This window comes from Balearica regulorum, chromosome 1 (assembly GCF_011004875.1).
Source record: "Balearica regulorum gibbericeps isolate bBalReg1 chromosome 1, bBalReg1.pri, whole genome shotgun sequence".
In the NCBI taxonomy this organism is placed as follows: Eukaryota; Metazoa; Chordata; class Aves; order Gruiformes; family Gruidae; genus Balearica; species Balearica regulorum.
In genome coordinates this window covers 115,014,943-115,041,956 of record NC_046184.1, presented here as the reverse complement: position 1 = coordinate 115,041,956, position 27,014 = coordinate 115,014,943, and the positions used below count along the sequence as shown (strand labels likewise).

Sequence of the window (27,014 nt, the reverse complement as noted above, 5' to 3'; positions counted from 1 at the left end):
CCAGCGCGGGCGGCGTGGGTCCGGCCGTGCCGGGGAGCAGCAGGACAGTTTTGTGTGCGTGTGTGCCACCCCGTGTGCGCGGTGCCCCGCCACGCCGCCCGTCCCGGCCAGTCCCCGGAGCTCGGGGCGCCGCCGGAGCCGCCTCGCCCCGCCCGGGGCCGCCCCGCGGGAGGAGCCGCCCCCTCCCGTCCCCTCCCTCCCCTCCCGGCGGCGGCGGGGGGCGAGGGCAGCGGGGCGGCGGGAGCCGCGGGCGGCGGCGCAGCGCGGCAGCGGCGGGAGCGCGGGCGGCGGGCGCGGAGCCCCCGCGCCATGGGCGGGCGGCGCGGAGCGGCGGCGCGCAGCCGGCCCCGCTGGGGGTAGCCGCCCGCGCCCCGCACCCGCGGAGCCCGGCATGAACTGAAGCGGGCGCGGAGGATGGCGAGCGCCCTCGGCCCGCGGTGGCCCCGGCGCCCGGCCCCGGGCGGCAGCGGCGGGTTCCTCTTCGTGCTGCTCTGCGCCTCGGCCGGCCTGCCCCGGAGCAGCCAGCAAGTGCTGCGGATCGGTGAGTGCCTCCCGCGGGCCCTGCGCGCCCCGCTCCGCGGGCACCGCCGGCTCCAGCCGCCGGGGCCGAGGGCGGCGTAGGGGGCTTCTCGCTGCTGGGCTCTTCCCCTTCCTCCAGTGCCGGGCGCTGCGCGGCGGCTCGCTTGTGTCGGGGCGGCGGGACCCGCGTACCTCCCGCGGGGCGCGGGGCTCGGCGCAGCCCGTGGGGAGCGCTGGGGCTGCGGGCGACTCCGGCTGGGCTGCTCCCAGCCCGTGGCTTTCCTCGGCGAGTCGTTTGCCCGGGGAGCGGGGCGCAGCCCGCCCCGTTTGCTTCGCCGCCGGGCTCTGCGGGGCTCCGCGGGTGCCGCTCCCGAAAGTTTGCCCCGGTGCGCGGTGGCGGGACGCGGGGAAGTTGGTCGCGGGTATCCCGGGGGAGCGGAGCGGGGCCGGGGATGGGTCCCGGGCCGGGGCGAGCATCCCGGGAGCCGCTGGGAGCTGGCCGCGGGCGAGGAGGGTGTCATCGCTGAGGCGCTCCGCGGCAGCGGGCGTGAAGTGCGCCCAAACCCGGTCAAACACCGCTCTCCCCGCCACGCCGGGGGGATCGCAGGAATGGTTCCGTGACCTTAAAATGCATGCCGAAAAGCGGTAAGGTTTCCTGACGGGAGAGCGAGCAGGTGTAGCATGTGAAGGGCAGGTAACCTTTTAGGATGGGGGCCGTGTTTGCCCTCCTTTGCCCTCGGGCCCTAACCCAGGGGTGCGGGGAGCTCTGTGGGTGCTGGGCATAGGTATGGCCCCACAAAACTGGAATTTATTTTTAAGTGGAAAACTCCGCACCATGGAAACGGGGCTGAGTTCACAGGAAGCCTCTCTCCCTACAGTGGGTTTCTTGTGTCAGTCAAGTGAGACAGTGAATACAAAGTATCAAAAGAGTTAGGGGTTAGGAGAAACTGTGGAAAAGATGTAGGCAGAATCTGCCACACTTCTGTTTCTCTGCCTACCTCTCTTTTGCTTGACAAACACTGAACATGAACCAAAAAAAAAAAAAAAAAGAAAAAAAAGAGAAAAATATGCTGTTTATGCCACCTGGGGCAATGCATTCCTAAAGGCATGTTCCTATGCGAAGTGAAAGATGGATGCCTTTTGACCTGGCGAGCGTTAACCCCGCTCGGCTTTCCTCACGTGAGTGCTCCTTTAAACATCAAGTGGAAGGCTCCTCATATGCTTAGAGAGCAAGGGACCCGATGCCTGAAATATTTAAATGGGGGACATGGTCCCTCAAAGTGCTGAGCAAAGGCAAGGGGGACAGGGGGACAAAAGCTGAAGGCACTCAGCACCTTGCAGCTGAAAATCTGTGGTAAGTTTATAACTGTCCATATTCAGTGTATGCTCACTTCTTTCTCACGGGGTGCAGGTGAAGTTTGCTGTTTCTCTGCTCACCACTACACCGTGCCACTTTGGAGCTGAGGGGAACGCCTGTGCGCTGGCACAGAGCACACGAAACGTAAAGCTTTGTGCTTTCACACAGCGGTAAATTCAGGGCCAGTGAAACTTGTGGAAGAAAGTAAAACATGTTCAAATAACTTGGTCACACGCTACAGCAGGATGCTTTGGAAATACATGAGCATCATCATTGCTACTAGGCGGCCTTAACTTGCTTAGCTTTAATGGGAATAGCCTCTGAAGGAACAAGGAGCATGCCAGAGTGTAAAGGGAAACATATCTGCTTGAACGTAGCCTAAATGCTTAGCTCTGTGCAGGATGAAACCTTGGCTTCACAGCTGGCATCAGCATTGCAGGGACCCAGGCAGAGGTTTAGGGTGTGCTCTCCTCCCTCTGTCAACCTTCCCGTTGCGTAACTTGCTTTGCTGCTTCTGTTTGGTCTAGCGAGGCTCCCAGGCAATTGCCCACGTTGCTTCTCCCTAAATTTGCTCTGCGTGGTTTGTAGACTTTCTGCTGCAAGGTCTGTGTATCTCTAGTTCGGATTCGCTCCTCGAGTGCGTGCAACGACGGTACCCTAACACTGGTTAGACTCTTACTTCCACCACAATATACACGATGATAAGTATGGCAAACTGTTCAGCTTTCAATCACAGCAACAAACACACATCCAAAGAGATGCTGCTGGAGAATAAATGCTCCTTGTGTGTTACATGGTTGTGAATGCCTAAAATATTTAATGTATTCTTATTACTATAGCTATCCTGCCTATAAAGTAATGATGTTATAAAATATTAATCCTTCACATCCATTAACAGCAGCAAGTTTCTCTGTGGAATCTGTCACTCTTAGAGGTGACAAACAGAAGTAATGGCAATAACTCCTCCAACACTCTTTCTGATAACATAATAAAATCATCTCAAAGCATTTCTGACAGAGAAGAAAATGCTATTAAGCCATCAGATTTTCTTCTTCATGTTTTAGTTAATTAAGGAAAGGAAAGCACTGCTATACAATCATGCAGCAGTTTGTACCTGAATTAATACACTGGTAGTTTAATTGCATTTTCCGCTGTTAGGGAGCTTTTTTTTTTTCTTCTGACTTATAATACAAATGAATGGATTCTCTGGTTGGTATTTAATTAGTTGAGAAAGGATATGTGAGCGATAGAAATTCTAGCTATTTCTCAGCATCTGGCTAATGATTACTTTTCTAGCCCTCTAAACAAGAAAATGAGGATAGCAATATGATCAGTAAAACTAACTCATTAGGATAAAAATAATGGATTTTGAGATAAGATATAGTTTTCAGTCTTAGGTAATACAATAATTAAATTTTAGTGTCTTACTGAGTATTTCTTTCATGTTCATGTTAAAAAGCTTTTCCTTTGATATATGAACTAATAGCGCTGTCCAAGGAAATACTATCTTTATCTACACATAACCCACTAGACTACATTATATAAAACTGTATTTAAAGTTCATGACCCTAATATTTTTGATTTAATACCAAGGAATTTCTAGTTTTTACACTGAGTCAACCTAACCTTCTTATCTCTCCTACTTGTACCACTTGTATAAAATAAATGAACTCAAATAACAGAGGGAAGAATATAAATTAAGACAAACAGGCACTGAGTTGCAGAAACAGCCTCCAAAAAGCTCAGCAGCAACAAAATTTATTTGTTAGTACTGGGCACAGAGCTTTCTCATTTCTTACTGTAGGTCCTTAAGGCCTTTACAGCTTCTAACTGGGTTATAAGAATATACTTGAGTGATATTACATGAAAATTTATAAATGGTAGTCATTCAAGCTATGCTCTGGATTAGAACTAACCAACAGCTGAGAAACTATGCAAGTTATTAACATATCACTGGAGTTAATTAAAAAGAGAATGTGGCAGTTTTCAACAAATACTTGTAGGAAGTTATACTTGGATGAATCTTGGAATTAATCTCTAAAATTAACAACTCCTGAAAATAAGCAAATGAGTAATTTGTAGGTTTCATAGAAATTGCTTTAGGTGATGAAATAGATACCCTTCAGTTCATACCAGAAGTAATTTTCAGTAATTTGTGTGTTTCTGTAGTTAAATGCAATATTTAAATGTAGGTTTGTACTCTGCATTGATTTATTCCTTAAGCAAAATTCCTAATGGTTTAGTGAATTGTGTTTTCAAAGATGCAGGATTAGCCCCATAATATTTCTCTCCAATTGAGAAATATAGATTTTAAACAGCCACACATAAGTCAACCTAAACTGCAAAATATTATTGTCTAATAAGTTGAAATTTTCAATATCAGTTTGAGAATAAATATCTCTGTTTCCCCAAGCAGGGCTAGAGCTGTGAGGTTTTTGCCTGTGTGATATTATCATTCCCACACTATGAGAATGATAAAGACAAAAATCTAATTAATTTCACTGCAAATCTGCTTTCTGTCAACTCTTTTCAAGATTTTGTTTGTGAAGGGAGTGATATTAATACACATTTAAGCTTCATCAGTGTGACACGGCAAAAACTGTATTTGGAAAGTCTCTATCATATTTGAGCATCATTAAAAATGTTAATTTTCAAAAGTATTTCTTACTAGGTGTTATTCTCTTCCATAATGTTGTAGGAAGTGGGACTGGGTTTTCTGATGAAAGGCGATCTGATCTGTTCTGATGAAAGATGATCAGGCGTTACCACATTTTGTTCACCAGATCCTGAATTCTCAGTAGTTTATCATTTCACTGTAATACAATTTGCTTAAATTTCCTCATTCTATACTTAACAGAAAACGATTTTGCTACAAATATTTCTAAAGGATTGCTACCAAAATGTCCAAACATCAATTTTTATGTGTCTCCCTCCTCATTGGATTTGACAGTACTGTACAAGCGTGAGACAGTGCAACGCTTTGCTTGCATGCTTTAAATGGTGAATCAAGTTAAAAATACCCTATAAAAGGCAGATGAAAAATGTATTGCCAGAACCTTAGCAGGGCACTCCAGCAAGTCTCTACTTGTGCAACGAAAGGTCAGTGGAGCCGAGTGGCTTCAATGCATACAGGGAGCTCAGGGGAAACACTTGACTGCATAATTGTTTGCGTAGTTTCCCCCTAAATTATTAAAATAAAAATCTCATAGGTGATTTCTTTGTGCTCTGGCATTTAGGCTTAATGATGCGGAGGGATGGATTACTTTGGGTTCCGTACCATTGTATTTCCGGGCTTTTATGCTGTGGAAGGTGTTTGCCATACTGGGTTGCACCATTGGGGAATATTAAAAACTTGTGATGCCAGTGCTCAGCTGCTGTAAATGGGCATCCTTTTATTGAACTCGAGGGAGCTATGCCAGTTTAAATTGCCCAAAGAGTTTCCTGGACATACTTAATATATTGAGAATGATCATAGAATCACAGAATGGTTTGGGTTGGAAGGGACCTCAAAGATCACCTAGTTCCACCCCCCCTGCCATGGGCAGGGACACCCTCCACTAGACCAGGTTGTCCAAAGCCCCATCCAACCTGGCCTTGATGAAACTTTTGTAATTCCCCTGACTGACCTACCTCCTTACCATCCTTCCTAATGATGGGTAGGATCGGGCAAAAGCAGGTCCCGCGCATCCTTAGCTCTTGTTTTACGCCAGTGCACTCTACCGAGCGTTTCTGGAGCTTGTTCCTGAGGCCAAGCAATGGTGGTCATTGAGTGCATGAAGCTCGCCAGCGTTGCGGTGACCCGTTACACCGGCACCTCTTGATGCCTCAGTAAAGGTGTTTGCTGGGTGGCCGTGCCGTGGCCAGAACGTCCTTTTTGCTGCAGCGGTGTAAAGTGCTGCTCAGGATTTGAAAAAACTATAGAGGAGACCTCCACTTTCCAGAAAATTGGCAGTTTGCATCTCTGTTGTGAGAATATACGTCCTAAATATCTGCTTTAGCATGAAATAGATGAGCTGTAAAGGCATATGATAGTCTTCAAATAGTCTATAATACTGTGGCTTGCTGATTATGCAGCAGGCAGCCAGCCGCTCAGGGCTGTATTAACAAAAACACCAAGCTTGAGTTGCGTCTGTCCTGGGCTACTTGTTGGTAAAGGTTGATGGAGAACAACAGAGAAAAGGTCGTGAGACCACAAAGTGAAAACTAAGGAAGCAAGGCTGGATTTGCCTAGTTTGGATCAGAGCTAGGATGGTTAATACAATATTGAGAGAGATGAAAAATGTTTAAAGAATACATCATGAAGATATACTAGTCCTGCATTTCACATCTTGGGAGATATGTGGTTAACTATGGCAAATTTCACATAGTTACCTTGGTCAAAAGTGAAGTAGGTTACAGAAGAATATCTGTGCTGTAGTATTTTATTATTTTCTCTTAAGTTATGCAAGGTGTATCCTAATGTGCCTCTGTGCAAAATAGGTCCATAGTGCTGCAGTGAGCTCCAGGTGGGCAGATAAATAGGACATCCTGCTGTCGTTCACCAAAGCTCCAAATGCATTTATGTAACACATGTGCACATGTTCAGACAGATCAGACTTTGGTAAAATACAGGATGAACTCTTCAAAACAATGAAGTTGGTGAAATTTTGCCAAAGGATAAGAATTTTTCATCGCATATTTTGTTCAGGCAGCATGGCTGGTACTTAACCTAGTACTTTTTCAATTAACAGTTCGTGCAGAGTACAGTGATCATTGCAGGAAGAACAATCTTTCTAAATAAAATAAAATAAAATTTCTTTGAATTTCCTTTCTTGCTTAATAGCCTATTTGTAGTGTTCAGGTGAATTTATTTTTTTTTAAATTCCTGCGACTTTCCCATAATGCCTAATTTCACTTCTTCAGAGGGCATTTGCCTCAGCATCAGTTCTTGCTGTAACTATAAGCTCCTCCATATGGCCCTGTGTTCGCTTAACATTTTCCATTCAGACCACAAGTACAATCTCAATACTGTTTTTTCATTACAGTCTGTTTTGTATATCCTGGTCAGTAATAAAGCTTAAATCCACCCCCCTTCCCCCTCATATTTTAAACAACTGCATCTAATCGTCTTTTCTCAGAAAGGCTTGATTTGACCAACTAGACTATAGATTGTACTGCAGCAAAACAAGACAAACAAAAAAAAAATCCCATCCAAGAACTGATTAGTTTTACTCCACAGCTTTGGATCTATAACTCGCAAGCCCAGTATGTCCTAGTTTTTGGTTGACTTTAGATTTTAGTTTGCAGTAATGAGTTTATGATTTTGGGAAAGCTTTGCGGGAATGTTATTACCCTTCCCTCTCTCTCTCTTTCTCTTTCTGCTGAAGGTGATACGGTATTATCTAGAAAATGATTAGCTTTCAAATGATTAATTTGCTTTCACTGAGCAAAATCAAAGTTCAGAATTAAAACTATTTCATTATTGCAAATAAGCATCTTTTTCAACTAGAGGAGTGAGTATCTATCTGATAGGGCTGCTAAAGTATCTTTTGTGGGGTCTTTTGATTTCTCAGACAGTGCAGAAGGTTCCTTATATCATCTTTACACCTTCACCTGTAGCGAGACACTAAGTTAGGGTGGCACGAACATTGGGAAGTGTGAATCAGTTATATGGCCCAGCAGTATGGACACAGAATTAGAAGTGTTTTGAGCTTCTTTTCTTGGGTCCATCAGGTTCTTTACAATTACACCTTCTAGTTGTTTTCTCCTTTGAGCTTTCAGACTGCACCACCACAAGTTTAAAAGAGGAGCGTTATAAATTCTTTTAGCACTGAAATTGTTCCCACATTCTGCCATCAGATCTGCACATGCAAACTTGGTCTATTTCAAGGAAAATTATGTTTACAGCACATTGATTCTGGCTGGGGTTCAAGACCAGCCGTCCTTCCATATTGCTGAATGGCATGGAGGTCCTGGTGCAATGCTGAGTAGGTGGAAGTGACAGTCAGAGTGCAGAAGTACCTCCAGAAATATGGAGCAGGACTTGTTTTGAGTGAGCAAGTGCGCAAAACTCATTGTTCTACCTACACATGAAGGAGCAGCGAAACTTCCCACACCCGTTATGTCCAAGCGATGCTTCCGCTAGAAGCATTATCACAGATGCTGAGGCTTTGCTTTGGCTCTCAGATGGAGGAGGAACAGAGCCCTCCCTGAATTCAGTGGTACACTGCTGAGACCTTAAAATCACTGTGATTTTGCATGCTCTCCTACAGAGAAAAGAAACCCGAACAAACCAAAACCAACAAAACCCCAGCACTTTTTTTTTCAAAAGATCAAGCATGCTAAAATATAGTAAGAGTCATTCATTGCACTGTAAGTAACACAGGCTTTTCGGTTCTAAATGTTTTGGACAGAATAAGCAGGAAAAGACACTAGTGTATGCTGTGGGTCAAAGGGTTTCAGAAAAAAATGCTATTTTAAAAGAACAGTATTAGGTAGCTATAAGAAAAGAAGAAAAAATGTTTGAAAATACGAGTTTATTCTCCCCTTCCTCTGGGGTGAGTGATGGAGCAGAGTCCTGCCAGGATGTTTCTATGGTGCTTGCTGACACTCACTTCTACTAAAGATCACCTCCCCTTCCCCTCCCAGGGAGAGATGTGTCATTAACGTCCTCAGCATGCAAGCCAGATCCCCAGGTGCGTAATTAGGCTTGCCTAATCTGCCACTGCTGTTTCCGCTGTTAATGGCAGTCTGTATGTCAGCCCAACACATCCTAAGTATTACTTTAGTTGCTCACTTCTCTAACGTTAAATGTCTTCTCCTACGTGAGAGCTTTGGCCTTCATGGTCCGTGAGAGCGCGCGCAGAAGCCAGTAGGTTTCTAACTCTCTGCTTTCCAGCAGTGAATAGCAAGAGCAGCCCACGCATCGAGGCTTACAGCTATGTCTCTAAACAGGTAAATCAAAGGATGCTGCTTCTCTTTACGAGTCTCACCTCACTAGAGCTTTGCCTAGCTCTAGTAACACTGCTGCTGTATATTGTAGCGCAGTAGAACAATTAGGCAACAAAGAACTACTATGAATTGTGCTATCTTTAGGGGAAACTGGATTATACAAGTTGGGTTTGGTATGATTCTGCAAGATAATACTGAGAAGAAAAGCTGTATGTAATTTATATTCTTGGATTATATAATCAGAAGGCAAATCCATGGAAATTGGTGCTTGTGGGGTCTACCATGCGATGAAAGGTGGTACCGAACTAGTTTCCTTACTGCTTTGTCACACGTGGTATGAACTGTGTCGTATTTCAACAAGAATTGTAATGAATAACAACAACACTGAGATCTCCTGAAGCGGTAGAGCTTGGAGTACTTCACAAAGCACATACAATTAGTTTGATTTTATGATTGGGGAAGTCAAGGCCAGATAACTGAAGTGTTTTGCTGGCAAACTTGTGGCAAAGCTGGGAGCGGCTCCAGGTCTCAAGTGCTGTCACCCCAGACCTCTACCCACTGCATCACAACTTTGACATTTTCTTATGGTTTGTATATTAGGTGAAGATTTGCATAAATCCTTTGGAAGTTGGTAGTATGAAGTGCTAAGTGTTGCTGCTACAGACGCCCAAGTGTGTTTAACTAAACAATTTATAGGTAGGTGTTTTATGGCCTGAATGGTTTGCACGTGCTTGGAGCTCAGCCCTGGATGTGCGGTGCAAAGCAGACAAGGCTGACTATTTTCCCTGACCCTGGAGGATTCTCTGAAGAAGCAGAGCATGTGCCTTCCTCTCCCAGTTTGGGTAATTGGCAAATATTAGGTGCTGTGCCTGACCTTAGCCAGAAGCCCCTCAGAGGCCACTGACATCCATAGCCCTTGGAAGTGCCTTTTCACTGCTCGGATTTCTTCTGAGCATCTTTTCAGCATGGTTTGCCATGTCCTCCCCAGCCTGAGGCTTTGCATCTGCTCAGCAGAGAGGTGTTCTACTGAAGATGAGGCATAGTAAGTCTTAGCAAGGGATGGACACCTTTAGGGTGCAGAAGAATTTCAATTTTTTTTCCCCCATTTTGGCACTCCCATGGACTACTCCACTATAGCACACATGCCTTCTGTAATCATATATATTTTGAATACAGAAAGATTTTATGATTTATGCCCTTTCTAGGAGGATATTTATGATGTACATTGGCAAAGTGGTGAAGTGTTTTCCTAGGCTGCAGCTCCCAGGCAAATACAGCAACCTGTGTGAATCGGCCTGGCTCGTTCTCTTGCACGATGTTTGTTCCAGCACCGTGTTTCGCCCTCCCTCCCCAAGCAAGGGTCTAAGCCGTTGGGCTTTCGGAGCATTCGAGCCATATGGAATGATGTCAACTGTACCATCAAAACTGTTGAAGTCTTTATCAAATATTCAGGTGTCCTTATAAAATTTTACAGCCATGCTAGCTAGGCATTAACTCTGGCTTCAGGAACTGCACATCTCAGTGCTTACAATCCTTTGCCTTCACTGTTTCGCTCTCATCTCTGACAAAGATATGGGGAACTGAAAATTAAATACACTGAGATGTAAATATCCAGAGGGACAACCCCCCCCCCCCCCAATACAACTTTTGCTTTCACAAAAATAGCCTTTCCTCTGCTTACATTCAAGAAAAATACAAGACAAGCCAAAGTCATCTTAATCCTCCTTCCTGCTGTGCAAACGGCTTTCTCCTAAATGTCTTGGGGGCCCTGTGCCAACCCAGTCATTTCTGTAAAGGTTATGAATAGGCAGCTCAGGCCCGATGGAATGTGAAAAGTAGTTTACGTGAAATAGTTACTTCATTTTCGAGGAACTGCAAATTAATCCCGATTTCTCTGGAATGGTCCCAAGAGCTTAATCTCAAGATATCTGAGCCCGTCTCAAGCTTAGAGGCTGCCTATCAGTAGTCAGAGGAGAGGAGGCCAGGTTGCTGCGGCAACCGCGTGACATATGTAAAACTCTATTTGATTATGTCAGTATCACAGAGAAAGCTGTTTAAAAGTTAGGTCAGGTTTTTTAGCTGTGCTATATTTTTCCAGAGACTGTCAGTCACTGTCAGGTTGGCCAATGAGTCAAAATGCGTGATGAATAACTTCAGCAATCTCGTGTGGATAGCGAGTTAGCTGTCCATGTACAAGAATATAGCAATAAGCCATTGGAGAACTATTAAAGAAACTATAAGAAGCCGCTTAAGAATTCTTCCCTGCAATTTGGAGACAAATAAACCTGCAAATTCTGATTAAAGTATTATCATGTTTTGTTTTTGAATGCTTTTATTCATCTTAGGGTTCAGAAAGAGCATAGGAAATTACTTCAAAATCAATAGTCTGTTGGAATGGGAGATGAACGAGTAAATATCTTGTACAGGGCGCAAGAAGGACGTGGAGTCACCGCCGTACTATTTTCCCTTATGATTGTTCTAATGTATTTTGTATGATAAACAGTGCTCACGCTAAACAAAATTGCTTTGTTAATAGAATCCTATATCCTCAATTTATTCATCCATACTTCAAAATATTAAATGCAAAAGACTATGGTAAAAGAGTGCAGTAAATGAGGCAGAAACCCTGAAGAATAATGTCCCTAGTTAGGTAACAAAAGATTTCCAAGTTGTTCAGTCAATGTTAGTTCATATTTCCCATCTTCTGGGGTTTCACTTTTTAATCTTACACGTTTATGCAAAAAGCTTTTGGTGTAAGTCTCTGTCAGCGCGTAAGAAACAATCAGAAATGCCAGGAGCGTTCCCCTCACGCCCTGTGGGCACAGGTAGGATCCCGAATGGTTCGGGAGCTGTGCGGAGCGGGATGGAGACCTGTGCCACCCATGGCCAGTAGATGTGGCTGTTCTCCCTGTGGACCCGACCCTAGAGAAGGACGAGACAGCTTCTGCTGGTGCTTTTCCAGAGGTGTTTGGTGATGGGAAGCTGGCTGGCAGCACAGCAAAGGGGCAGCGTGGGCTCCTGGCTCCTACTGCCGCAGGCACCAAACCGGGCGAGGGACAGGCTTGTTTCTGCAGGTCTGGGCAACGTGTGCATCATGTGAACGGGTACGGGAGGTACTTAGCTGGCCATTGGTAAAAAGCTGTCGCTGACTGCATTCACGGCACCCAGACATCAAATTTTAAGTCCTTGCATGAAGATATTCTTGGTGAAAACATTCTCAGTGAAAAGGTAATCAGAATCCTTGTAGTTTGGGGAAAAAAAAAAAGTCTCAAGAACAGTTAAAACCTCCTGTATTCAGTCTGGGACAGCTGGATGGGGGAAGAGTTACCTGAGACGGCTGACATTTGACAGAGTTCTAAGCAGCTATAGACAAGGTTGTGTCACTGTGGACAATGTCTGGAGTCCTTTCTTATTGACAGCTGCTGGAAAGTCTTACTGACAACGCTTACAAGAGATGAGGTGCAGCTTCCTGGTGGGAAAGTTCTTGTGCCTTTGCTGGGATGAAGCACTTTTAGCACCTAAGTCATCAGCCAGCATGAGCTTGCCAGCCCGGTAGGTCTGATGCAGATGGTCCAAGTTTCAGGTCCGTTGTCTGGTGAAGGACCATGGAAAACTGAGGTACGGTGACAGGATGGTGGCCTGTGGCAGTGCTGACAGCTGTGGCAGGGCAGTCTGGCTTGTCTAAACCAGACCTGCTAGGACACGCCAACACGGGCTGTTCTTCTCCTGACACGTTACACAGTGAAATGTTGCGATCTTTACAGCGACGTGCTGTTTCCTTCAGCGGAGCTCCGTCTGCTTAAATAAACCCATTAAAGATGGGCATTTGCTCTTTGTTGAACAAGTTTCCATTTGTTTGTCTGCTAATGGCCAAGTAGTGCAGAAAGGAGAAGTACAAGGTTCCCTGCTTCTCCATTTGGAAACGGTTCAGGGAAGGTTCCTCCGAGGACACACAGCGCTCTTGTCCGTAACACGCATTCCCTGAGCCTGGTGGCAGGGATCTGGGCAGAGGGAGCTCGCTGCAGAGAAAGGCTTAGTATTCAGTGCCCATAAGCCAGCGGGGGGGGGGGGGGCGTTGAAAAGAGACCTCTTGGCCTGTGCCTGTGCTGAGCTTCACTGGGGGTGATTTGCCGGTCTGTGATCTACCGCTAAGCTGTCACGGTGTCGGTGTTGGGATGAATTCAGCACTCACCCGTGACTCGCTGCCGCGCACAAAACCCCGCGGAGCCGAGCGGGTGCCATGGAATGCAAAGTTCAACGTGCACGTGACTAAAGATTTTGTCCACAAAGCCGAAGGAGTCCGTGGTTCTAAGGAAGCTGAATGTCGATGCAACTCAACAGATTGAGGGGATCGCTTCTCTGTGCAGGTACCTTTAAACTTCCCAGCCTTTCCTCCTCTGTTTCTGCTTCCCCTCTCTCTGAGCATGGAGATGCTCAGCTCACTCCGGACATGTGCTCTGCCGTATGATTCGATCCTGCCACCAAGGCCACTTTCAGGGTTTCGATGTAAAAATGATGTCTTTCTTCTTGCTATCTCTGATCCAACAACTTGTACACAAAGAGCTTTTTATTCTTTCGAAGCTGCTTCCTTTCAACTATGCCAAACCACCCCAAAAACTTATCAGTGAGGCACCGCAGCTGAAGTCTAATGTGAGCTGATGCTTTTCCAACTGTAACTATCTTGAAAATTTTCATTTCACGTCCAAATTGTTTACTTATCTGCTAGAAACATATGTTAAGAGAAGTTAAGGCTCTGTTGCCCAAGGTGCATTTTAATACGGGGGAAGAACTGCTTCAGATATTTCACATTACATCTTCTAGCTTTATCTGGTGCTGTAAATTATAAAGCTGCTCCATTGAACTGAATGAAGATTAAATTTTTGAACACTGTTTTCTGAAGAATGCAGATTTTTCTCTTTGAAATGAAGAATCTGTTCTGCATCAGTGTGGCTCACTGCATACTTTGCTGCTCAAGCCTTTCTTTTTTCTATTAGGGTGCCAGGCTGTTCCCTGGGGACCGTGTCCTATCGTTGATCCGTGTACTGACATTAAAAAGCATCTGCAGATGGAGTGAGTGTGGGATGTGCCCTGAGCAGCAAGTGGTCTGGGAAACTGTAATCCTTACACTGTCATCTTCAAATCAGAACTGTCATGAAGGAAAACCAGCAAGAAACACTTATTTTCTCATCTGCATAGACCTTCTCCTGTAGATGCCCGATGTGTGTATGATACACAGATGTGTTTTTAAAAACCGATTGCTTGCAGCATCCGAGCAAAATACTTATGCACTGCTGTTTTACCCAGACACATGCCTCTATCAGGCTGAATTCCTGGCTACCAGCCCTCTTCTCTCAGCTCTCCCAGGGTGGGGAGATCTCATCCGTGTTTGTTTCCTTCTGTGCCTAACACAGGCCCCTGGGAGGAAGCCGAGTGGGTGCCTCTTTTAAAGCAACATAGTGCCAATAGGAGTGAGCGTTGCAAGCAGTTCTGTTGCCTCTGTGTAAGAGGGTGAGTTTAGTCCTGTTTCCTCTTAGGAATTGTCTCCCACGTATGCATACATGCACACAAAAGCCAGACACTACAGCTGCCCCAAACGCTGCTTCTTCAAAATTCCAACACGACTAGCTGGTGCAGACGCTTCACGGGGCCGTAGGATGTTAACCAACAGGGGAAGAGTGCCAGCGTCGAGGTTCCCCATGGCCTCTTCTCCGTGTCGTCCTCCTCAACTTCACAGGGGAGAGCGGGGGGGGACACGGTATCATGGCGCCTCGTTTCCACCCCCATGGCAGCTGCGCTCCCCTTTCGGGAGCAGCTCATGGAGGAGCAACAGCATGTCCTTTACGCTGAAGAGAACGCAGTGGTGGCAAGCGTGCCTGGGACTGCTGCAGCCAGCATTTTCCTGGGTGAGTGGGTCGAGGCCATGTCCGCCTTGTCAAATTCTCCATCAGCAGAGACACTCGGGGCATGCAGCATACATCTCGACCTTTTCAGCAGCGCTGGGGTTAGCACAAAATCAGAGAAAGAGAAAGAAAATGTTTTCTACTAATTAGATGGCTATATGCTTCATGCCCTCTGGTTCTTTGCTTTAAATGGGACTGTTTCTGTGTTTAAGCAGATTACTTCTGTGTTAATCAGGGTGTTTCATAGCCTATTTTATATAGGCAAAAGTTAGTCCAGTTTTCCATGATGTATTGAAATACTTTGCGCAGCAAGATAATGAGAAGGGCTGATGAGGGAAAAGATAATTATTCTTTATAAATCCAGAATAATTAGTATGACAACTAGTGTTTTAAGATGACTTGTGTACTAATGTATTTCTACAAGTCTGTAAGCGAAAGGGTGATGAGATCCCACCTTTTCTTCCTTTTCACAAAGGTAATTTCAGGAAGCCGTTGTATGAATCTTTGTCCTGAGTATTTCTGTGACTGCTAAATTGTTATGCATTGTCAGTAAACAGATGAATCTTGGTTTTGAGCAGCTGTACTTATCCTTAGCACTTTCCCTCTGTCCTCTGAGAAACTTCATCAGAGTCAGTCTTGATCTGTTTTCTGGGTTGCATATTGTTTTACAAGTATCATCACGTGCAAGAAAACAAAGAACTTCAGCAGTAATGCTTACGAGTTACTGAAACTGCTCCCAGAAACAAACACAAAACACTGCCCGGCAGTGAGGGGTGAAGGCAAAAGTGTGAGAAACAGCCCAGCGATCGCCCAGGTGAGGGGAGGAGGAGGAGGTGCTCCAGGCGGCCCTGGAGAGACCGTGACGCAGCAGATATCCACACTGCGGCTGTGGGGGACCCCAGGCTGGAGCAGGTGGACATGCCCTGAAGGAGCTGTGGCCCATGGAGAGGACCCACCCTGGAGCAGGGCAAAAGCGTGAGGAGGAAGGAGCGGCAGAGAGGAGCTGCTATGGACTGACCGCAACCCTCATTCCCCATCGCCCCTGTACCGCTCGGGGGGGAGGGGGTAGAGGGGCTGGGGATGGAGGTGTGGAGTTGAGCCTGGGGTAAAGAGGAAAGGCGGTGGTTTAATTTGTCTTTGTTTCTCATGATCCAAATCTATTTTCATTGGCAATGAATTAAATTAATTTTCCCCAAGCTGAGTCTGCTCTACCTATGACAGTAATTGTTAAGTGATCTCCCTGTCTTTACCTTGACCCACCAGCCTTTTAATCTTAGTTTTCTCCCTCTGTCCTGTTGACGAGGGGGAGTGAGAGAGCATCTGGGTGGGTGTCTGGCAGCCAGCCAGTGTCAACCCACCACATCTAGGATGGGGAAGAACTGAGAAGTATTATTTCCATGGCATTTATATTGGAATTGCTTATTTTTAGCATCTTCTAGAAAGAATAGTGCGAAGCTACTTCTCTCCAATGGCTTTTAACTGCTGTTGTAAAGGCTGGAGTTTCTTAGGTGGGAGACTGAGCTGCTCACTGATAGCAGCTGACTATGCATTTGCACAGTAAGAAACAGGATTTTTAAATAATTTAAATAACTATGATAGTTTAGAAGATGCAGAGCAAACTTTGCTGGGGAGCTTTAATTAATGCTAGAGTTCCTGGCTTTCGTATTTGCAACTCAGCTGTTTGCAATACCAAGAGCATATTTTATTACAGTTCTTAGAATGATGCAATGATTCATGGTATTTTATAATGAAGTAATATGAATTCAAATTGATATTAGTAAACTCTCTTCATGGATTGTTTGACCCAGAATTCCAAATGCACAGGAAAAATCTGAATGAAATGTAGCTACTGCTCATGCCAAATTATCAGTTTTTATATCTTGTTATCACTGCTGAATTAATCCATATTGGAGATTAACAAGAATCAAAGAAGCATTCTAAAAGGAATATTCAACATATTTAGTTGCACATTTTAGAATTTTAATACACACAACTCTGTTCTTTAATTACTCCTCTAAATTAAAACAGAGACAGGCAGGATACAAGGAGGTGATGGTCAGCCCTACTTCCGATTTAACTCCTTGAAAACAAAGTTTATAATTAAAACATTGATTTCTACTAAGTAAAGTAGTGCTGACAAGCTCCTTCAGCATACATCATATTTAAAATCACTTCCTATTTTTGGCAGGGCTGAAGGAAGCGGGCACAGATGTTTCCAAAGGTCCCAAACTTGGTCCTTCTTTCACAGTAGTCAAGTTGTTATAAACTTCCTTAGGAACAGGTAAAGCCTGATGACTGCACATACAGCTTCTCCAGGAGGTTTGATTGACGTGAGCTTTAAACTGCTCGTCTTTAGCAAATTTAACTGCAAAAGTTCTTTGAAAACCAAGCCCTCACTCTTATCTGTGAGTTCTTACAGAAAATCTGTGAGAAAATGGGGTACAAAATCATCTCTTCTGATTCTCTGTCCTTTGTTTTAAGTGACAGACCACTTTTTCTCAGAAAAAAAATAATAAAAATAAAGGCTACTTTAGCTCTGCCTCTCCCAGAGTCAATGGAGCTGCGGCATTTTATAGTGATGAGGTTCTGGCTAGTGTATTATTCTGACAGAAGAGAACAGTTGGGCAATTTACTGCAGCTCATCCAAACTGCAAATGAAGGTTCTGGATTCCATTAGTTTGAGGAAATCAACGGTAAAAGGCCTCATCCTACTTTCTTCTTCTCCAGCTGCTGATTTGGTCAAGGTCTCCCACTTTTGTGAAGTTTTGCTTCTCTGCCCTGCTTGTTCTCGCCAAAGCAGAGGCATAGAAAGCATGCCAAAATTCATTCGTTTATAATCAGAACAGATCCTATCAGGTGTAAGTTATTCCGGCTACTGATGGTGCTGTAAACAGGCTTGAATAAGAGACCTGGAATGTCTTCTAGCCACAGTTTCTAGAAATAGCATTATTATTTACATACTATCATGTGGTCGGAGCTAGCACAGCAAACACTAAAAGAACAAACCTCTATTTATATAGAAGAACATCTTGTTAGAAAAGAATTTTCCCTTCCTTTGTGCAGCTTAGCACGGAGCTTCTGATTCAGCACACGAATATATCAAATAAGGTCAAGTATGATACGATTTTGGTGTCACGCTGAATTCGTGGTAGAGCTAATATTGTTACAGTCCTGTTGTGACTGACATAAACCTGTCACATTTTCAATAGGGTGATTCATGAAAGATACAGAAGAATCAATGGAAATAAAAATAGGTAATGCAATAACAGCATCCATCTCATCATAATTTTGCTTGTATTATACTGAGTAACCTGATTAAAAGGGTCGTATTTAAATGTAATCTGACCAAACTGCTTGTAGAAATGAGAGTGAGAAGGAACCCAAACTGGCGAGCTTTGCAGGTAAGCCAGGGGTAATACCTCAGTCCCCACAGGGGACGCAGCCCCCGCCGCCAGTAGCAAGCTCCCTGTACGAAGGGGGGCAGCAGGCAGCCCCCACCATCTGTGAAACCTGCTCTCGATTGGAAAACCACAGGCAGCCTGGCACATTTCTACTCGATGAGAGCCGAGGTGAAATAAAAAAGACCCTGAATGGAATGCTACAAAGCAAAAAATCTCCTTTGTATTCACACCTAGGATGGCACAGGGGTCTCTGGGTCCCCACGGCCTGTGATTCTGTCTGGGCATTTTGAGGTTGTTCAATCACGCTCACAGCTAGCAGGAATGGTGCGTTCTGTATTTCATGATGGATTAGCTTGTGCCATTCTTCATGATACACTCGATGGACTCAGGGGTGTGTTACTCAAAGGAAGGAAAGACAGCTGTGAACATATAAAACACAGTGTTACAACTTACTTAGAATTTATTAATTTTAATTTTCCCCCCCATTATTTGATCTCTAAATACACAGTAATACTTTGGGTGAGATCTGGTATAAATCTGATGAGCTCTCTGACCTCCAAAGAGCCACGTGAACTTACGTCGTCCAAGGATGAGGATCTGTTCGGTTTGTTTGTACTGTATCCTAAAAAATAAAACATTACTGCTAGGTCCCTTTTGCTGGATAATGATGCTGCATTTATTCTGAGACACACTAATGCTTATATTGCAAGTAAAGGAAAGAAAGAGAGGAAGGAAAGAAGGAAGGAAGGAAAGGTCCAAGAAACAACCTGTTTGCTGAAGAGCTGACCTGACGAAGCCCAGCCTTGTCTTCTGCCTCTCCCCACCCTATGGTTGCTGTAACCTTAGCTGCCTTTCTTGTTCCCTCTTGACCTCCTCCTCGCAGCGGCACCTGTGGTTCTCTTTCTTCAAAGTCCTCTCACCTGTCCTCAGATGACAAGTGGCAAGAGGCCGTAATGTTGTTTCCAAGAGACACACAGCCAGCAGTTGAAACTCGGAGGTAACTTGAGCTTTTCCTTCAGCGAGGCCATTTACTACGTTCCTCAAACTGGTTTTCACAAAATTTGTAGGAATTGCGTGACTTCGAGACCTCTACCATTTGTCAAACTTGGCTAAAGGTGGCCAGTGGTGAAATTATTGGTGCTGTCAGGGCTGAGGTGGTCAGATAGCATGATTTTGCAAACCTTGTTTCCTTAGAAAATCTGGCTGAAAAAGGGACTTAAAGTTTTTGGCTTAAGAAATCAGATGCGTCTGTTACCCACAAACTAGATTATGCCTGGGATAGCCAAACTACAGGTTTCCCCCATTCTACACTCTGTGAAGATGTGTAATCAAAGTGTCGCTGCTCTTGCCACGAAGCTTGTGCTTTTGTGAAAGATTAGATCTGGGGAGATTTGTGGGACGAGAGCGGATTAAGATGCGATGCCTCTTTCATTCAAGTCATACGGCATTATGCCAACGATATCTTTCCTTCCCCTCCAACCTGGGAGACAGTGCAATCAGGATGCAGACAGACATCAAAGAGAAAAGCTTTGACAGCAACTTCTGGAATATCAGGCCCATCAGTGTTAGCTCAGCTTTCTCTTCATTACGGGGAAACATGTTTCAAGAAATCAAGGAGCACAGGATGTTTGGAAGTACGCTGATGTTTGTTAGTCACGGAGTGTGATCTACATCCTTCACGCATCTCAAAATTTACACTGCTCTCTTATGTTGCGGATGATAAGTAAAGCACAAAATCAAAGAGAGAATTTTTCATCTTACTGTAAAAGCCCTTTTATACGCAGAATATTTATCATAAACATCTATGTTTGAGTTAGAAGGAAGAAAAAAAAGAAACCTTCGCAAAGATGGCAGAGAGCAATTGGGGGAGATGCTACCTAAAGTGGTAGAAGAGGAGCTGGGACTTGAGTGTCCTTTTCTCGGTGACTCAGACTGCTGCAATATGCAGAAAGGACATGGAGACGTTAGGAAAGCAGATGATACATTTGTACAGTGATACCTGTATATGGTGATACAGCGTATATGTATGGACCACATATGGTGACGGGAACGGCAGTCCTTCTGAGGCAGTACTGTACTGTTTGCCTGTAGTCTTTTGCTGACATATTAAGGGAGATTATAGTCCTCCAAATTCCTGCCTGTCACTGTTTTTCAATCTGTCCTCCTTTTCCCTGCCCTCACAGCCCCAAAAATTGGAGCTGGAGGCTGCTGCTGAAGCCTGCAGGCTTGCCTTATAAAGGTGATCATTTTTATGAGATTTAGTGATTGGAGTTCTGCTACAATAGCTCTTTACTGCAGTCGTGCTATCTCCTGTCATCATGAGCTCAAGCACCGGTACACAAGGAGGATAAAGAAAAGGAAACGGAATGAAAAAATCTTAGATAAGAGCAAATTGGCAGGTTGATGGTAATCTTAAGTATGTGGAACTGTGTTTATGCACGTTTTCTAGTTAAGTGCTTTCCAGCATGCAGCATGCTTAAGAGATTACGGAGTGTGGGATTTATTGCAAAACTGTCACGAAATTCTCAAATACGCTTCTGTTATCCTGGCATATTGCGTTGTGCCCCAAACTTGAAAGAAGACTGCAGTTGTGAACTTGGACATGTAGCAAGTCACATGAGTGTGCTTATAAAACTACCAAGACAGTTTAAGAATGTATTTGCAGCTAATGGGGAATAAAGGATTTATTCATTTGCCTTTCAGGAGGGATGCCTTTGTATTAAGTTAAGACTCAAAGTCAGTATTTCTGCCAGGGTAAGAAAAAAAGTGAAGAAAGGCAGCAAGTTTCCTGGCTTTGTAAAAGTCTTAAAAATTGAAATAACTGGCAGTGACAAAACGATGACAATTCTGACTGCTACTGACAGTCTGTTACTTTTACAGTCACCTTCCAGAGCTTTATTGCTTATCATCAGATAGAACAGTTGGCCCCAATGGAAAAGACAGGTTGCTACAGATGACAGGAGCTTTACAACAGGCAATCACGATGGCATTAGTGTTCATCCACTGCAGTAAGTGCATAAATCACAGCAAATGGGCTTCCCCTTGGAGTCAGAATCTGTTGTGTTATTTTTGCCCGGCCACAAGTATTTAACCACCAAATGGTGAAATTGCCAGAGACACTTTACGCCTAGTCCAGTGAGCAGCTAGAGATTACTGTCCACAGATCACAAACCCGGTATTAGAATGCCACTTGGAGACACAGATGTTAAATTAAAGGTAGTTTGTGTGTTTATTGGAGACCTCTCTACTCTCTGTGAGCTAGAGGTGTTTTGTAATCTGTCAGTGCAAATGAATACAAGTTTTTAACGGGTGCTATTGCTCTTTGAGGTCTTTGGTGGGAGAGTGAGGTAACATATTACGGACGTGGGGCTGCATGCTGTCTCCAATTCACGTATGAAACTCACTGTTGTCAGCAGGTTAGAAACAGAAGGTTAATTTTACCTAGGTAAATACTGATATGCAGTTTTAGCTCCACAGTCAGACCATTTATTTTTATAGAACAGGCGCTTCCCAGAAAATGTTGCATAAATCAGAGGAATTACAATATAAGCACCCTCTGGAGCTTTTTCATTCCAGTTTTCAATGTCAGACAGTATTGAGTGTTAGAGGTTTGAAAGAAAGAAATTAGAAACTCTGTGATGCAGAATTATGAAAGATACCCCTCAAGAAAGCTCTTTCCCAGCTTCTTCCCCTCTGGTGTTTCACCTATTACTAGCATGCATTTAATCTTATCTGAGGTAATCGTAGCTGTTCTCATTCGCCTTATAAGTATATCATCTTTTCTTGAATCCCACTGAACTCTCGGTTCTCAGTAGCACCTTGTAGCAACACATTCCCCGAGTTAATTATTCTTTGTAGGAAATGGCATTTTCTTTTATCCGTTTCAAATTTGGTGCTTTCCCATTTCACTTTGTATCTGCATGTATCCATATAAATGAAAAGGATAAACTGGAGAGGATCATCTTCCGCCTGTATCCCTCTTGCTATTTTCTGTATCTGCCTCACATTTTCTCTGCTCGGTTCCGTCTGTGGCCGCTCCATCCCCAAAGGCAGAGCCTGAGCTGTGAGCTGGTCTTCATTCCCCTTAGTATTAACAGTCAAATCCAAGTCTTAGTTGCGGTTAAACAAGGTGCTGTTTTGTTGAGGGGAAAGGAAAGCAATAGCTAAGAGAACAGAGGGGAATTACTTTTCCCTCTGGAGGCATCCTAATGGGAAGTTTTGGCCCTGAGAGGAAAATTCCAAGGTTAAACAACAGTAGCAGAAATTTCACAGCTTGGAGTGTGCGTCTGCGCTTTCGCTTCTGCTCCCTCTCTTCCCTTTGTCAGGAAAGGATGCCCTGAGAGGAGCAGCGTCTTCTGATCTCCCAAAAAAGCCATCCTATTTCCCTAACTGCCCTGCAGAGGGGAGCTCTCTCCTGTAAAACCCTGCTGTGGCATTGTATTTTTTTGACACGGCACTCCGAGGTCACCCAAACGTGCTTTTTATAGCACTCCTCCCTCTGCCTCTGGAGGACACTTTATTGTAGAGAGCAAAGCTCAACTTCTCTCATATAGAAAGCCTATGATGCTGGCCTCTAGAGATACAGCTATAGATAGGTATCGACTCCTGTGTAGGCACTGATGTAAAGGAAGTGGTAATTTTCCATATGTAAATTATAACATCAGGCCTTCCATCCTACATAAAGTTAACTTGTGTGAAAGTGGGTTGTCCCACCTGCTAGACAAGGTTTCCTTTGAAAACAACCTCCCACCTTTTATTCAACACCCCGTTTTCTGGAGCTATCTCAATTGCCCTGTTCCATAGGTTTCTGGTCACTTTATGAGAAAGAAAAGTTAGAATCTTGCTAGCTGTATTTCTGCACAGATAATGCTCTAATATGTGTTTTATGCGACAGCGAGGTAAGCACCCATACAAAAAAGACCCAGGGGCGTGCTCTTTGTTCTTGTCTGGAAAGGCGAGGATGCTTCCCCGGGGCCGAGTTCAGATCTGGGAGGAAGACATGCGGTGATCTAAATGGTCCTGTGGGGTTTGCAGAGAGACATGGCTTACCGCACAGAACATAAAAATGCCGAGGTTCTTGAAGTTCAGCAGTTGTGTGTGTGTCTACAAGTCAGAGGCAAACATGAGCAACCACAAAGGGCCGAGTCTGTTGTCTTACTCAAAAAGATGAAAGCTATCTATGAAATCGAGAGAGCAAAGGGTGTACCCTTGGCATCTTACGCTTGTACTACAAAAAACAGGGGTCTAGTTATTTGTGTCCACATTACTGTCACCCTCTTCTGCTCCCGTTTGTGCTATGCATCTCATCCCTATGAAACGGGCTTCTGCTTGTAGCAGCAACTGTTTTCAGCTTTTTCTTTAAAACAGGTGTTATTCCTTGTTTTATTATAAACCAGGGAGCTACTCTGCTAGGCACAGTGTAACCAAATACTTGTAGTTTCAGCGTGGGATTTACAAAAGTCCTGTGATTTGTCTTGCTTGCACCAAATGTTCTTGATGGTAAAACCTCAGACTTTATTGGAGTAGGGCTAGGCCAGTGCCAAGCACTTCTAGATATTTCTGTCTGCTAGCTTTCTGTCCTCAGTGCATCGATAGACACAAAACAAGACTCTGTACTGGTAAAGTGAGTTTTTCCAGGTACGTCTTGCTGCAAAGGAATAAAGATATTTGTAATGATCCATATCCAATTATAATGATGCGTATCCAACTAGGTGCCTGGAAATGTACCAGAAGTCTTTCCTGGTTATCCAGCCCTAACAGTGTATACAGCAATATTAATATTTATTAGTCTCATTGCTTTTACTTCCCATGCAGGAATTCTGGCAACTGCAGAATTGCTGAGAATTCATTTTTGATAAAAAAAAGAAGAGCAATTCTTTAAATACATAAATCTACTGAGAGCCATGCCAGAAACAGCTACTTGGATTTGGCGTGGGTTTTTTTTTTTTTGGTCTGTTTGTTTTGGGTTTTTTGGGGGGCAGGGGTAATAACAGGAAGGAAGAACTTACACTGAGATCATGAGAATAGATTATGTGCCTACTCCCAACGGAGAGCCACCCTTGCAGCGGTGGAGTATCTTTTCAAAATGCACTTTGCAGCACAATGAACCTGCCAGTACTCCTCCTTTCTTTTCTTAAAAAGAAAAGGAAAAAGAAAATAACTAGTAATAGGTGCTAGGAGCTGAGTAAGTGGTATTTTCTTTATTCCCCAGTGTGAGAATTACGCATTTCACCAAGGAGCAACCCTGAAGAATGCAAACATACTGGAGAAATTCACTATTGTATGTCCATTCAAATGAGCCAAGAATGCTTGAATTAATATCACCTTCACTTTGCCTGCTTTTCACTTTCCTGAAAATCTAGTTTTTCAGAACTCTGAGAAATACAAAGTATGCAATATTTACCTGTGTAAGTCCTCAGCGGTTTGTAAGGACATACCTGCTCGGATGTGTACAGGCAGACACAGCCAGCTCAGTCCAAAAGAGGTATCAGTGAATCACTCCAGAACACAGCCCAGGCTAGTGCCCTGTGTCAAGGGAGCACTAGTGTGGCTCCACAGTTTCTGCTCCAGTCCTTGCTTTTATTCGCCCACCTTGGGATGCTGTTAGAGACGCTTAATGTCTGTGTAGACATGCCCTAACAGGATGTCTGCTGCACAAGGTGCTGTACAGGCACATATTTCCCAAAGAAGCAAATATGAAATGTAATTCGAAATAGGAGTGAAATCCTATGGCATCAAGTTTATATCCGCTTAATAGTCTACAAATTGCAAATCAATAGAAATAGAGGGGCTCTCTATCATTAGGTGGCCTTGACCCATGCTATCACAGAGTAATTTGTTATAGAGGGAACACTGTGAGGTTGTTTAATTTACACCTGTAGTAAACAGAAATAACCTTTTACTGCCTAGGTCAAACGTTTAGTTTTGTATAGAAAAAACCCACATCCTTACACTGTTTATGTGATGAGGGTCTTGTCCTCATAATCAGGTGAAAATAATACAGGCCTGAGAACATACACATTTGAGTGCTGAGAGTGCTACCCCGTCTTCAGTTGCGGTGTCTTCAGACACGTCTGGGCATGAGGCTCTTCCCGCGTTAGCAGAAGGTGCTGTAGACCCACCCACCAAAACAGGTGACAGCCCCACTCGAGTGGGTGCAGGCATTCGTGGTGGCTGAGCTCTGCTGTGCTCTCAGGAGATGCCCGCTGGTGGTACGCTTGCCTTTGGTGACGCTTCTGGAGCGCATCTTCCTGTTTAGCTTCATCCAGATGCAAAGCAGGTTGTGTGTCCCAAGACTGCTCCAGGATGCAAGCAAAAATCTGATAACGGGGCGGTCAGGAGGTTAACTTTGAAAACACGCCCTGAGCTTTGGCTGAGCTGAAACGCTACATGTACCTGCTCTGTAAGGAGCTTTTCGCTCAACACCTGACAGCAACAGCAGCGCCATCACTACTGAACTCACTATGTATACACATAGTGTGTCCTAGATCTTAAAAAGGGTGTGCTATAGGTTGGTGTGCTCCAAATTTTCACTCCGCACTGGATCTGTCACTCACTGTGTGCCAAACATTTTATTTGGCAGCTGTCCTTCTTTGGTAATCTACCAAACCCCGGATGTGCTAATAACAGAACAAACCCACTGTCAATTGTGATGTTTCAAACTGCAGCTTTTAATGGAAAAAGCATAGACAGATCTTTAGAGGAGCGCAAACATCATCAGCATCGTCCTAGCAGCCGGTCCTGCTGAGGAGGATGTGTGACTGTAAATTGGGGACATTGACAAAAGTGACGGTAAGAGCAGTCAAAGGAAGTGTGAAAATTTGCACGCTGGCTGAGATAAAGTTGGATAAGGAAACCAGCAAATGAAAAAGCATACGTACTGTCAGGAGAGTCATGCTGTACACAGTGAAAAAGTATAGCTGCCATAAAGAATTCCTGGGGGACTGCGGGCTAATTTAGTAAATAGGATTTAAATTTAGTTCAGCTTTGTCTTGTTATAATGGGAACCAGTAACAATAAAGTAATTTCTTAGAAGTTTCTGACTGGTTTGGAAGAAGGCAAATGAAGGCTGAAAGAGAAAGAAAACATCATAGTTTTTATTTTTTATAATTCCTTGAGTTAATTATTATACTGTGTAGTGGAAGAATAGTGAGCCAGGGACCAGATTCCGAATCCAATATAGCTTTCCTTTCTCTTTATTTTAAAATATATTTATTGTAAATGAGTCAAAAGAGACAGAAATGTGTAACTTAGCTTCAGATCCAGTCTGGTTCTTGCAGCGGCTACTTAATCATCAAACTCCAAATATAAGCTCTATCAGAATGATATGTTTGGCTGTGGACAGGAAACATATGGAAAAAAGAAATACCCGGGCAGAGTACACGTCCCTAAAGATGACACTGAAAAGACTGGATTTGCTCTCTGAGCTCACTTGTTAAAGCGAGTGCAACATCAGAGTGCCGCAGGGTGTCCGGCGTTGTCACGCTCGGCCCCTCTGAAATGGGAAATTTCTTGGGAATTTGCAGCCGAACGGGAGGAACCTGGGTGCCCGGCATGCCCTGCGGTTCAGCCACTCTTTGGGAGTTAACCATAGGTCAGGGCAATTGCAGGATATTAGAGCATCCGTGCCGCCATACACCTGCAAATTAATTTCTCCCCCAACCTGTCCCTGCAGGGAACATTCGGCAGAAGGGGAAATATGAACCAGTCTGTCTTCATTCACGCCACTGGCCTGAGGGGCTTTCCATAAGTTTTCAAGTTTAGGGTATTATAAAAAAATCCTCTTTGTCTTTTTTTTCTTGTCACAACGTGAGATGCTCTTTTGGCCGTTTTGTGCTTCCTTCGTAAGGTAAGTTCAGAAGCAGCTGGGAACTCCCGCATATTGAAAATCTAGTGAAATGTTAATAC

The 27,014-nt window shown here is 44.4% G+C and overlaps 1 protein-coding gene across 5 annotated transcripts in view; it reads left to right on the top strand.

The window, feature by feature from the left end:
• The first annotated feature begins 215 nt into the window (after positions 1-215).
• The window catches only part of GRIK1 (glutamate ionotropic receptor kainate type subunit 1), a 169,943-nt gene continuing 143,144 nt past the window's right edge, over positions 216-27,014 (top strand). For all 5 annotated transcript variants that reach the window (XR_012838217.1, XM_075770417.1, XM_075770427.1 and 2 more), the window contains exon 1: positions 216-541. Coding sequence is in view for 4 of the 5 variants with exons in the window: in XM_075770417.1 (XP_075626532.1) it covers positions 415-541 (127 nt within the window). In the remaining variant the exon portion in view is untranslated. The remainder of the gene's footprint in view (positions 542-27,014) is intronic.